Here is a 14,441-nt window from a genome sequence, read left to right on the forward strand (position 1 = left end):
TTAGCTGAACATCGTCTCACTTTCTCACTCCTGCAAACTGATGCAATTAAACGAACGGCACAACAATCGATCAGGCAGAGGACGAACGATGGAGCGATTTAATGGGTGCGTGCATATCAGAATCTTTTCCCAAAGAGTAAATTTTACCATGGACTGACTATCCCAATGCTGACTATGACTATCAATGTCACATTCATTCAGGCTGAGAATTCGGAATCCTGGGTGTCACAGAGTGTTCTGGAATGTTCTGGATCGTGTGATTTTTCCACTCTCTGCATGTGCCGGGTTTTGAGTTTTGAACTGAAAATATAACATTCATACATGCTGTATTTATTCGTTGTTTTTTTTTTTGCGTGTGTTTAGGTAATAGGAGGAGAGGGTTCAAATATGCAAAGTAAATATTGGTGTTTGATTTTGGGTTTTTCGTAAATGATATTAAACCGATTCCCACTCCTGTGAATTTAATCATCATATGATTAGAAAAGTGTTTTGAGTGGCAGAGGAACAGGGGGCTTCTTCTTTTTCTTTTTTGCAGCATATGCTCTGTTCTGGAGATACTTGGTTGTGGAATTGAAACTGACAAACATTTTTTATTATGCACTATTGTGGACAATATGTAACCTTGGTAAAAGAAGTAATACATCTCTATATAGTATTTAAAGCAGGGGTGTCAAACTGCCATGGTGTCAACTGTTTTTTCATGCGTTTTAGCACAAGTGATTAATTTAAGTCACTGATTGGCTTAAGAGTCCTTGCCCCTTGTCTCAAGGCCTTGATTGGCTGCTGATTGAAAGGAAACCACCAATAACAGAAGACGACACTGTGGCCCTCCCGTGGAGTTTGACACCCCTGATTTAAAGTATTGTTAGGAATGTCCTGATATTTATGTACAACTGACACTCCAAGAAGCACCAAAATGGTGTCTGGTGTTTGTAACAAATCCAGAGACTGAACACCTTACCAGCTGTACTACATTTACATTGATCCTTAAACCGTGCTCCCACTGCCCCCCCACCCCCAATGCCCAACTCTCTAAAATGGGCAAATGTGATTTTGTGAATGGAAGTGCACAATATGGAATGGAATTTTTTTTTCACCTTTTTTTTTTATCATTGTGGGACCAAGTTGTTTACTAGAACCTACAGGAACCGGTGACTAGAACCCGTAAGAACCGGTGACTAGAACCCATAGGAACCGGTGTCAGTGTGCAGCAGGGTGCTGTTGAAGTGAAGCGGCTGCCCCATCAGCACTCTGAACTGATGTCAGTCATAAGGAGAGCAGGGGTAACCCCTCCACGGTCACCACAGGGTTGTTTTATTTTTTGTTTTGTTTTTTTTGTTTTTGTTTTTAACTTTGAGCTGCTCAGAAAATGAGGGGGTGTTGCTTGAGTGCTGATAACCTGCCTGTCCATGTTTTGGTCAAAGCACAATTTCCTCATTTTCATACAAAAAAAAAAGTAAAAAAAAAAAAAAAACACTACTTGAGCATGCTCAGGACACCCCCCTCCCCATACTAACATTTTGCTGTGACATTTTTGAAACACAAATATGCTTTTCCTTGTAACAGGAGTTTTTAATATTAATGTCGATGTGGTTGTGAGGGTAAGAATATGTAAATATGTTAACAGTACAGATTTCCTTTAGGTAGTCAAAGGGAACCCTGCACATTTGTGTCAGCTGGAACTGGATCGGTTTGCAATCAATCTGCAATATTTAATTAACAAATGGGTCCGATTGTGATTGGATTTGGCCCTGGAGTAGATATTATACCGAAAAGAATGTATTTCAGTCACACCATGCTTTAAATGTTTTACACCTATGCCTTTTATTTCAATATTGAATGTCATGGTTGTGTTTGCTCAATTTCTGAACTTTGCTAAGCAGGAAGTTGAAATTATGAAAACTCCATTTGCAAAAAGAAAAATATTGCTTTGGTAATAGTTGTGAACTTCTGAAATAAACTTACAAACTTTTAATCAATTTTTTTTGTTTAGATGATTTTGAATCCTTCTTTATGAAATACTTCTGTTGATTGTCCCTGAAATTATATGACTGTGTTGGTTTTGCCTTTCTGGTTTAGATTTTACTGATACAAGAGCTTTGCTGTGACTTGGACTGGTTGGCAAGGACTGTTTTTTGCTAAATTAATCTGTGGGCGCCCCCTGCCCCGCCCCGCCCCGCCCCGCCCCGCCAACAGCTCCTTTTCGGTCAGTCCGGTCCCAAGACTGTAATCATGCAATATCAGTGGTGTTCCAGGTCCACTGAAGCTGAACAACCTCCAAACGAAACGCTTTTTTTGGTGCCTCTTCTGGAACGTGCTTCTGGAAGAACCACCATGAACTACAAACGCCAGATTAGAATCTGGGAAGTTTCTGGGCATTAGGAATCTGGGCAAAGGGCAGTGGGGCTAAGTCCCTGTTCTGATGCGGTTTTGAGATCTTTAATGACCAGTGCTCCCTGGCTTTCATCCCAAAGGCAGCAACCTCCTTCAGCAGTGTCCCTCTCTCTACAGCCAGGAAAGGCCCTTGATCGTAGGGGCTGCTGGCTTTTAGCAAGAAGGTAGCAGAGACAGGCCTGCAATCATAATCGGGCTTTCCAAATTCAGAGAAAAGAAAACTTCAGGGAGTAAAACATTAAAAGAGGAGTTGAACACTCGAAGCAGAGACCACATGTATGATTTGGAGCAAGTGCAATTTTATTATTTTCATGTATAGACAGCCTTGGCTCACTCACGCCAGAGAGGAAGAGAACTGAAAAATAAAATACGGGGGGGGGGGACTAATTAAAAGTCCAAATATAATAATGATCCAGCTGTTGTTTAATCAAACTTTTGTGTCCAATCAAATGCTCGTGTTCGTGACCCAGATTGAAGCATCGCTACACAATTCCGTCTCAGACGCTGTCGTACGCTCATTCCTGTCTACTGTACAGAGTTAACATCTAATTGTACAGAGGGGGTGGGGGGGGGGGGGGACACACAGGCCATTACCTTAACAAAACATCCAAAGAACGGCCCTGTCTGAGTAAGATACAGTAAATTCATCTATATAAATATATACTCAAAAGTAGCTATAGATGCAGTGGATATACTCTAAGTATAGTACATATACACTTGCAAGATTTTTTTTGTACTTTTTAATGTTTTTCTTCTTTTTTTTTTTTTACATTCCTGAGTACAGAACTACATAAGCAGTCATATGTTGTAAATTGAAAAGAAATTGGACTTTTTAGATATCGGTTTGCGTTTGTGTTAAGAGAGGAGAGATACTAGGGTAAAACCAGAAGCCTCATTAAGCTGATCTAAAGCTGGGGGGCCAGGGGTGGGAAAGTGCCGGAATATTCAAGTACAAAACTGAGTCCTTAATGCTCAACATAATACCGTAATAACAGTAAAAACCATAATAATGATAATACAAGGGAAAAAGAAACTAATAAAAATGCAAACCAGCGTTGTGAACCACGCCCTAAAATGTATTTTTTTTTAAAAAGCATAAACTTAGGATCTACGTTAAGACGAGGTACGAAGTGAAAATCTCGTTTCCGTACGCAGGGCGAGCCGAACCAGGCACAGGCCCGTCTTCAAAATGGCCGCCTCCCTTTCTGCAGCTCAGGAGCACCCGGGCGTCGCTCGAGGGGGTGCGCCCATAACACGCCCCCCCCCCCGCAGTGGAGCCGACGTTCCGGAACTTTCCTACGGTAAAACCAGCAGTGTAAGCTCACCGCTCTGACACTGCAGTCACCATGGTGACACAACGCTGGGGGGGGGGCACTCTCCTCCCTGCAGGCTGGGGTGTCTGAGGCTTTTCTGCGCCCTCCCCGATGATCAGCCTCGGGGGTGGGGGGCGGGCAGTTAGGGTTAGGGTTGAGGGGGGGGAGACCTTCCTTAATGTGCAGGGGGGTCAAAGCAGTTGTTTGTGCCATCTGTGGAATGACCTCTGAAAAGAGTCTTACAACATAACAAAACACAAGCAAGCAAACAAACAAATAAATAAAAATATAAAGATAAGATAAGATAAATTAAAAGGGAAAACAAGGAATGAAAGGATGAACTCTAATGGAATGAAAGGATGAAATTTGAAGGATATGAAAGGATGAACTTCAGGAATGAAAGGATGAACTCTAAAGGAATGAAAGGATGAACTCTGAAGGGATGAAAGGATGAACTCTGAAGGATGGAGCCTTATCCCCCCGGTCAGGAGCGGTAATGGCGGTCGGCACTGTGACACTGTGAGGAGCAGGCCTGTGGGGCTGGAGACCGCTCCTCGCCCTCTTCCAACGGACACGTTAAAACTCAGCATTACAGACGCGATTACAGACGCGGGTTAGAACCGCGATTACAGACGCGATTACAGACGCGGGTTAGAACCGCGATCACAGACGCGATTACAGACGAAGGGTTAGAGCCGCAAGGCGCCACACACTCTCTTTATAGAGCGGGTTTCTTCCCCGCCGCATTTTGGTCAGTAAAATAAATTCCTTTCGAGTTGCTGCCATCCCCCTGCCATCCCCCTGCCATCCCACTGCCATCCCCTTGCCATTCCCACTGCCATCCCACTGCCATCCCACTGCCATGCTCCAAGACCCTTTCCCTCTTTCAGCCAACACCACCGATGTCGAGAACGAGGCAGACGGAATCACATTAAAACACAGAGGAATTTAGGCGCCTGTGTGTGTGTCTGGAGATCTTCAGGTCGAGAATAATAAGGGTCACGAGTACTTCCATTTTAAATGTAACCCCTACAGGCTGATGAGAGGCTATGCTTTAATTCCGCTGCAGTGAAATCTAATGTACATTTTCCCTTTGATGGAACCCTACGGAGAAGCATTCTACTCGTCGTCCCTCCACCCCGTGTCCTGCCCGTCAAAGCGACACAGTGCCCCTTCTGTCCGACCGCCATTTTAGCGTTTTTTCTACTCTTCTCCACGCGGTCTGGCGAACCAAGGCCTCGTCACACCGCTGTTCCTTCCACCACCGAGAGTTCGTTCTGGATCAAAACGTGTTCCAATTCAGCCGACAAGACCTTTCTGCTCCAATCACAAGCCCCGCAGTCACACGTCACTCCACAACAAGGACACGAGCCGCGCGTCAGACACACAAAAGCACAGACACATTCTTTTTTTTTTTTTCTTTTTCCATTTTCTACATATTTTCACAACTCTGTTCACAACTCTGTTTCTGACGACGGGGGAATCTTCCGTTAAACACACTACCGTTAAGAACACCACCGACAGGCGCAGGGGGCGAAACCAGGCCAGCTTCTAACGGCAGGCACGTTAGTTTGTTTCCTCTTTCCTCACGTCTGTTTTTGGACCCAGGGATCTTGGAGGAGCTACAGTACCACCTCCAGCCTGAATGACCGGGTGTGGGGGGGGGGGCGGAGCCTCAGAGGTCCCTGGGGGGGGGCAGTTACTACGGAAACCCAATCAGAAGAGACCTTCATCAACCTCGGGCGTGTCTTAAACCCAGGCTTCTTGGTCTCGCAGCCAACTCCAAAAAAAAGTCACGTCCTCATAAGTTAAACCCTCCTTGACTCAGAAAAGAAAGCACTTTTTTTTGTTTTTGTTTAAAAAGGCTCCATGGTAAAACGTTTGAGAAGCACAGGCAGCCCCTGCCTGGATGCACAGGTGCGCTCCACTCCCTGTACCTGTGAGGAAGAGGGCGGAGCTTCCAGTGAGGCCCCTCCTACCTGCGCATTTTCCAAAGCACTGCAGACGCCAGGGATGGGGGGGGGGGGGTGGGGGTGGAAAGAGCTGGGCCGGACTTCAACACAATGCTACGGATGGGGGCCCACGACGCCCCACCCTACCCCAGCCAACACCCTTTTCCGCTCGCTGCTTCTTTTTTTTGGACAAACAAAAAAGCTGCATAGCAAATGCTTGTCAGGCTTGTTTCTTTGTTTTCAGACAGATAATCAAAAGAAAGTGATTCCCAAACAGTCTTGTAAAAATAAAAGAAGAAGAAAAAAAAGAGTTTTGAATTTTGAATGGGTTGGCTTGGTTTGGTCAAAAAGAATTTGGGCATTTTGAAAAGGCGCAGTTTCTTGGTTTTGAATCGGTGCTTGGTTTGGTTAAAAAGAATTTAGGCATTTTGAAAAGGTGCAGTTTCTTGGTTTGTCCACAGGGGGCTCTGCTGAGCTCTAGCTCTCGGGCTCCTCCAGGTGTCTCGGGAGGCTGGGCTGCTGATTGGTGGTGCTGGTTCCCCGGGTTACCACCCGCTGCTCCTGCTCCAGCGCCAGGGAGGGAGACAGGCTGCGCACTGCCATACCGCCCGAGCCCTTCAGGGGGCGCTCCGGCGTAGGGAGCAGGGGCTTGAGGATGCTGACCAGGCAGAACGCAGAGCCGCTCTTGGGGATGAAGTTGACCTTGTTCCTGTCGGGACAGAGGAACTGCGGAACCTCCTGCAGCGGCCTCGTCCTGGCGGGGGGGGGGAAAGGGAGGGGACAGAGGAGACAAAACAACGTGAGAAACTCAAACATAACTTAAAGCTGAAACTCAAAAACTTTCAATATGTGGAGAAAAGGAAAAAAACCCCCAGAAAAATACAAACGAGCCAGTGCTCTGAACGACATGAACACATCCAGAGAAACAGTGATCACAGGAGGACAAGAGCAAAGCCAAACACCCCCCCCAAAAAAACAGGAGCCAATCATCCCACCCCCCCCAAAACTGGAGCCAATCATCCCACCCCCCCCAAAAAACAGGAGCCAATCATCCCCATCCCCCCCAAAACTGCAGCCAATCAACCCATCCCCCCCAAAACAGGAGCCAATCATCCCCTTCCCCCCCAAAACAGGAGCCAATCATCCCCTTCCCCCAAAAAACAGGAGCCAATCATCCCCTTCCCCCAAAAAACAGGAGCCAATCATCCCCTTCCCCCCCAAAACAGGAGCCAATCATCCCCTTCCCCCCCAAAACAGGAGCCAATCATCCCCATCCCCCCCAAAACAGGAGCCAATCATCCCCTTCCCCCCCAAAACAGGAGCCAATCATCCCCTTCCCCCCCAAAACAGGAGCCAATCATCCCCATCCCCCCCAAAACTGGAGCCAATCAACCCATCCCCCCCAAAACAGGAGCCAATCATCCCCTTCCCCCAAAAAACAGGACCCAATCATCCCCTTCCCCCCAAAACTGGAGACAATCAACCCATCCCCCCCAAAACAGGAGCCAATCATCCCCTTCCCCCAAAAAACAGGAGCCAATCAACCCACCACCCCCCCCCCCCCACAAAACAAGACGGGCTGCACTTGTCCTCCAGGGAGCAGCTCTGATGTGAGAGGAGTGGACAGAGAGGGATGGAGGGATGGAGCGAGAGAGCGTGAGGAAGAGGATGAGGATGAGGAGGAGGAGGAGGATGATGAGGAGGAGGAGGAGGAGGAGGAGGAGGAGGAGGAGGAGGCACTGACGTGGTTTCCTCGAACACCTTGACCCTCTCGCAGCCCTCGGGCGGCTCGCGCTTGAACATGTAGCTGTTGTTGGGCTTGGGTGACGAGGCGTACTTGGGCAGGGGGGAGCCGGTGCCGAGGTCTGGGGTGGGGGGGGGGACAGAACGATGCTGGCGTCAGCGGTTACCAGGGAAACGCACCTCACCCCGCCCCCCACAGCGGGGGTGAGCCACTACAGGCATTTAGCAGACTTATACTTTTACACAGCATTTACACAGCATTTACACAGCATTTACACAGCATTTACACAGCATTTACATTGCATCCATTTATACAGCTGGATATATGCTGAAGCAGTACTGGTTAAGTACCTTCCAGTGTCCTACCCGGGAATCGAACCTGTGACCTTCAGGTCACAAGCCCAGCTCCTTACCCGCTATGCTACACTGCCCCCCCCCACACGCTCACCTTTGCTCAGCAGGTCGTCGTAGGGACAGGGGCTCCCCGCCCCCGCGTCGCTGGTGACCGTCAGGAAGGTCGGGGACACCGACTGGGACCGGCTGCTGCTGTCGCTATGGTTACTGCCCCGGCCGCCGGTCCCGCCCCCGCCCCCGCCCCCTCCCCCGGTCCCGCCCCCGCCCCCTCCCCCGCCTGAGGGGGTCTGCGTGTCGATGCTGCGCGTGCTGCTGCTCCGCTGGGGCAGGGGAGGGGGGGCGCGGTGCCCGTCCGGGACGTCCTGGGGCTGGATGGGGCGGGGCGTGGGGGGGGAGAGAGAGAGGACACACAGCACAGCACAGTCAGAGCCCGGTAAGCGCAGTCACACAGGGACACACATGGATGAGCACAGTTTTAAAGCAAATAACTGCCACTACCAGTCAGGATGAACTGAGCATCCAGTACACAGCCACAGCTGTTCATCCTGAGTAATGCCTGATTAGGCACAGACCCCGACTGCAGCGACTAGGCACAGACCCCGACTGCAGCGATTAGGCACAGACCCCGACTGCAGCGACTAGGCACAGACCCCGACTGCAGTGATTAGGCACAGACCCCGACTGTAGCGATTAGGCACAGACCCTGACTGCAGCAATTAGGCACAGACCCCGACTGCAGTGATTAGGCACAGACCCCGACTGCAGCAATTAGGCACAGACCCCGACTGCAGTGATTAGGCACAGACCCCGACTGTAGCGACTAGGCACAGACCCCGACTGTAGCGATTAGGCACAGACCCCGACTGCAGTGATTAGGCACAGACCCCGACTGTAGCGACTAGGCACAGACCCCGACTGCAGCGATTAGGCACAGACCCCGACTGTAGCGACTAGGCACAGACCCCGACTGCAGCGATTAGGCACAGACCCCGACTGTAGCGACTAGGCACAGACCCCGACTGCAGCGATTAGGCACAGACCCCGACTGTAGCCATTAGGCACAGACCCCGACTGTAGCCATTAGGCACAGACCCCGACTGTAGCGAGGGCACAGACCCCGACTGTAGAGATTAGGCACAGATCCTGACTGCAGCGATTAGGCACAGACCCTGACTGTAGCCATTAGGCACAGACCCCGACTGTAGCCATTAGGCACAGACCCCGACTGTAGCGAGGGCACGGGAACAGACCGCAGCGTTTGGGTCCGTGCCCGTTTCACCGCAGCGCTGGGGTCTTAACCGCGCCGCTACGCTAAGGGCCCCGCCCCGCGGCGGCGGCTGACCGCGGGGGTCTGGCGCTCGGCCGTTTGGGCGGAAACTCACCAGCAGCTGCTCGTCGCGCTCGCCCGGCTCGCGGACGATGATGCGCTCGATCTCCTGGTTCAGGCCCTCCAGGCTGTTCCTGAAGCGCGACACGGGCTTGGAGATGGGGATGGGGATCAGCACGCTCTTGGGGATCGGAGCCTGGGGGGGGGGAGAGAGTTTAGCTCCGCCTTCCTTTCAGAGAGAGAGGCAGCTGGGCGTGTGCGCCAGACAGACAAACGCGTGAAGTGTAAAGAGGATGGAAGGAATGAAAAGTGCGCACACACACTCTCACACTCGCTCACACACACACACACACACACTCTCACACTCGCTCACACACACACACACACACACACACACTCACACACTCTCACACTCGCTCACACACACACACACACTCTCACACTCGCTCACACACACACACACACACTCTCACACTCGCTCACACACACACACACACACACACACACTCACACACTCTCACACTCGCTCACACACACACACTGTAATCCCCCTAACACCTGCAGCTCACCTGTCCCGAGTTCTCACTTCCAGTCATTCTGCACACAGCCTGCATTTCATCCTCCTTCCTCACCTCCACTGTCCCTCGCTTTCCCCTGCCTCCTCCTCCTCCTCTCCTCTTTACAATCCGTCCCTCTACCTCTCTCTCTTTCCCTCCCTCCCTCCTATAAAAGAATGATAGGAGCACAAGGACAATGGCCAAGCACTCCTGTGACGCAGCTCTGTGCTGTGTGACCATGTGACCACAACCCCACACATCACCCCCCCCAATAAGATCAGCACCGCGCTTCACCCCTCTACCCTCACACAGCTCTGAGGTGGGGAGCTAAACCCAGCCCGTAGGCTACAGCAGCGCTGTGTGTGTGTGTGTGTGTGTGTGTGTGTGTGTCTGTCTGTCTGTGTGTGTGTGTGTGTGTGTGTGTGTGTCTGTCTGTGTGTGTGTGTGTGTGTGTGTTTTTGAGTGTGTGTGCCTGTGTGTGTGCGAGCGTCTGTGTGTGTGTGTGTGCGTGTGTGTGTGTGCGTGCATGTGTGCGTGTGTGAGTGAGTGAATGAGAGAATATGCTTGTGTGTGTGTGAGTGTGTGTGTGTGCGTGTGGCTGTGTGTGTGTGTGTGTGAGTGAGAGAACGAGAGAATATGCTTGTGTGTGTGTGAGTGTGTGTGTGTGCCTGTGTGCGTGTGTGTGTGAGTGAGAGAATGAGAGAATATGCTCGTGTGATTTTTACATCTGTGGTGAAATTTCCAACTGCAGGCTGCCAGACACCTAAAGACGAAAACAAACACCCACACAAGACCACTGCGCTTCTCTCCTTCAGTAACACACAATCTCTCTCTTTCTCTCTCTCTGTCTCACTCACTCGCTCACTCACGCACACACACACACACACACACTCTCTCACAGGCGCACACACACACACCCACACACACACACACACCCACACAAGACCACTGCGCTTCTCTCCTTCAGTAACACACAATCTCTCTCTTTCTCTCTTTCTGTCTCACTCACGACACACAGACACACACACACACTCTCTCACAGGCGCACACACACACTCTCACTCTCTCTCACATACACACACACACAGTATCAACACACACTGACAAACATTTAAGGGTAGTCTTGCAATGTTACAATGTTACAACTCATTGAAGGTCCTCAACTCAAGTGCTACAACCTTAAGAAGCTGTAATAAAACTATGAGATTTCTGCAGAACCAGGGCACACCTGTATGTGTGTGTGTGTGTGTGTATGAGAGAGAGAGCAAGAGTGTGTGTGCGTGTATGTGTGAGAGAGAGAGCGAGAGTGTGTGTGCGTGTGTGTGTGTATGAGAGAGCGAGAGTGTGTGTGTCTGTATGAGAGAGAGCGAGAGTGTGTGTGTGTGTATGTGTGTGTGTGTGTGAGAGAGAGAGCGAGAGTGTGTGTGTGTGTATGAGAGAGAGAGCGAGAGTGTGTGTGTGTATGTGTGTGTGTGTATGAGAGAGAGAGCGAGAGTGTGTGTGCGTGTATGTGTGTGTGTGTATGAGAGAGAGAGAGAGAGAGAGTGTGTGTGTGTATGAGAGAGAGAGCGAGAGTGTGTGTGTTTGTGTGAGTGTGTGTTGTCTGGGACCCCCTCTCTGCTGTCACCATGGCGGCCAATGTGGGCCACGTTAGCAGGTAACTGGGGCGGCTGCGGGGGGGGGGGGGGGGTGAGACAGCACAGAAGTGGGACAGGGCTGGGAGAAAGTGGGGCGTCTTAAACCCCCCCCTCCCCCCCCGCTGGGTTTGGCCTGGTTTTACAGGACCCTCAGGAAGCAGAGAAAACGACTGTGACCCACTGACCCCCCCACAATGAGACACACACACACATTTAAACATGAGCACACACACACGCGCACACACACACACACACACACACGCACACACACACAGAGTCGCTCTGCTGCAGCCTGTCCTCCCCGTATGAAGCTGAGCTCTCTGCTGGATCGGACTCAGCTGAGCTCCGTGTTGACAATAAGCAGCTGGCCCTGGTGCCATGGCAACCATCTCTTTCTGCTTTCCTTCATCGCCAGTCTCATCGAAACAAGACGAGGTCAGCCAGTCAGAGCCGCGGCAGTTAAGTCAATTATGACATCACCGCGCTGGTAACTAAACAACCCAAAGGGAGAGAAAACTGTGCTGAAATCGTTTCTGCAAAATTAAAATGGAGGAAAAATTTCAGCATCTCTGTGTGTGCACACCGTGTGACTGGGTCCACTGGGCTGTCAGTCTGCCGGTCAGGTCCTGGCTTCTCATTGGTCCCCTGGGAATGTGGGTGGAGCTCGGGAAGGGGTGCTGTTGCCGGTCACCACAGTTTGCTTTTAACAGTGAAGGTCAAGGAGGAGGAATGCCTTTGAAAATCCCGGAGCAGGGGACCAGCGGGGGGACCAGCGGGGGGACCAGCGAGGGGACCAGCGGGGGGACCGGGGGGGGACCAGCGGGGGGACCAGGGGGGGGACCAGGGGGGGGACCAGCGGGGGGACCAGGGGGGGGACCAGGGGGGGACCAGCGGGGGGACCAGCGGGGGGACCAGCGGGGGGGATTCTGCTCTTTCAGGCTCAGGTTAGTGTGACCTGACTGGCCTTTATAAATGCTGCTGATTCATGGAGAGCAGCACTGAGCCAAAACCTTTACTGGGATACCTCCTCAATGTAGAGAAGCACCCCGACACGCACACACACACACACACACACACACACACACACTCACACACACACACACACACACACACACACACACACACACACACACACACACACACACACACACACACTCACACAGGCGCACACACGCACACACACACAGGCGCACACACACACACACACACACACACAGGCACATGCACACACACACACACACACACACACTCACATATGCACACAGGCGCATGCGCACACACACACACACACACACAGGCGCACACACACACACACACAAAGGCGTGCGCACGCACACACACACACACACACACACACACACACACTCACATATGCACACAGGCGCATGCGCGCACGCACACACACACACACACACACACACAGTCTGTATGCCTAGTTAGGCAGTGGAATGCCCCCACCAAATTTTCCCCCTTTCCCTCTCTCCAAATCAAACACTGCCCCCACTAATAGATGGCCACAGAAATCACACCTCACACACGATACTGGGAGCCTATTCCATCTGTGGCAGCGCACGGACATTTTAAACACTGCAGGAAGAAGCTGGTATTGCCACACTGAAACAGAACACGTGTTTCAAAACTACCAAAGAGCCAGGGGTTGATCGAGAGGCCAGACGAGCCGAACCGTGTCATGCTGCAGGCTAACCTGCCCATGACAAAGAGAGGCACAGACATTTTGCGTGACATGAATTTCTCCCCCTTCACTTCCTCCGTTCTGCCAGCGGTAGGCGCTGTTGCTACGCTACGCTGTGTGGGGAGAGAGAGAACAAGAACACGGCTGCTGAATTTTCCCTGGTGAGCAGACCTCACGAGCCACCACACACTCAGCCTGGGGACGGCGTCCTGCAGGAGAGAGAGCCAGGGTGTGTGTGTGTGTGTGTGTGTGTGTGTGTGTGTGTGTGTGTGTGTGTGAGTGTGTGTGTGTGTGTGTGTGTGAGTACGTGTGTGTGTGAGTACGTGTGTGTGAGTATGTGTGTGTGTGCGTGTGTGTGTATGTGTGTTCGTGTGCATGTCTGTGTGTGTGTGTGTGTGTGTGTGTGCGTGTGCATGTCTGTGTGTGTGTGTGTGCGTGAATGTGTGTGAATGTGTGAGTATGTGTGTGTGTGTGTGCGCGCGTGTGTGTATGTGTGTGTGTGCGTGTGTGCGTGTGTGTGTGTGTGCGTGAATGTGTGTGAATGTGTGAGTATGTGTGTGTGAATGTGTGAGTATGTGTGTGTGTGTGTGTGTGTGTGTGTGTGTGTGTGTGTGTGCGTGTGTGTGTGTGTGTGTGTGTGTATATGTGTGTGTGTGTGTGTGTCTGTGTGTGTGTGTGTGTGTGTGTGCGCGCACGTGTATGTGTGAGTATGTGTGTAAAACTTCACTGTTGGTGGCTGGTCACATCCGCTGATCACTAACAGAAACACAGAGAGCAGAGACAGTCTCTACCACATTGGAAACCAGGCCATTCCACAACTGATAATTAAACTACAGCAAAGTGATTTTTGCTGCCATGAAAGCTACTGCTAGCACACACACACACACACACACACACACACAGCACAAACAGTCACACAAGCGCACACACACTCTAGTGAGGTGTTCATATGAGGCTGGGCTCCAGTTGGATCCCCCTGCAGCCCCTCCCCCCTGTAGCCCCTCCCCTCCCCCTGCAGCCCCTCCCCCTGTAGCCCCTCCCCCTGCAGCCTCTCCCCAATGCAGCCCCTCCCCCTAGCGGGGTGAACGCAGGGCCCCCAGGCTCACACAGGCCTGCCCAGGCTCCAGGCTCCAGGCTCACACAGGCCTGCCCAGGCTCCAGGCTCCAGGCTCCAGGCTCACACATGCCTGCGCGGGGCCCAGGCTCCAGGCTCCAGGCTCACACAGGCCTGCGCGGGGCCCAGGGCCCAGGCTCCAGGCTCCAGGCTCAGCTGCTTGTGATTATGAGTTAATGTGGAGCAGATGCAGATCTGAGCTGAGGGGGAAAGCCCGAGGAAGGAAACCAGCAGCAGTGGCCCAGCAGCACTGAGAGAGCCCTGTTCACTGCAGACCGCAGATAAAGATCTCCCATTCAGCCCATGACCAGCGCCGAGAAAGGACGCATTTTCCCCCAAAAAGCCCCCGGGGAAAAA

General features: G+C 51.6%; 1 protein-coding gene across 1 annotated transcript in view; it reads right to left on the reverse strand.

Moving 5' to 3' along the window:
- Positions 1-2,673: 2,673 nt before the first annotated feature.
- fam117ba (family with sequence similarity 117 member Ba) overlaps positions 2,674-14,441 on the reverse strand; it is a 35,523-nt gene continuing 23,755 nt past the window's right edge. Inside the window, exons 6-9 of the mRNA XM_035394348.1 lie at positions 9,139-9,279; positions 7,851-8,124; positions 7,404-7,524; positions 2,674-6,413 (exon numbers count right to left, since the gene is read on the reverse strand). Coding sequence (XP_035250239.1) covers positions 6,137-6,413; positions 7,404-7,524; positions 7,851-8,124; positions 9,139-9,279 — 813 coding nt within the window. The 3' untranslated portion in view covers positions 2,674-6,136. The remainder of the gene's footprint in view (positions 6,414-7,403; positions 7,525-7,850; positions 8,125-9,138; positions 9,280-14,441) is intronic.

This window comes from Anguilla anguilla, chromosome 15 (assembly GCF_013347855.1).
Source record: "Anguilla anguilla isolate fAngAng1 chromosome 15, fAngAng1.pri, whole genome shotgun sequence".
Classification (NCBI taxonomy): domain Eukaryota; kingdom Metazoa; phylum Chordata; class Actinopteri; order Anguilliformes; family Anguillidae; genus Anguilla; species Anguilla anguilla.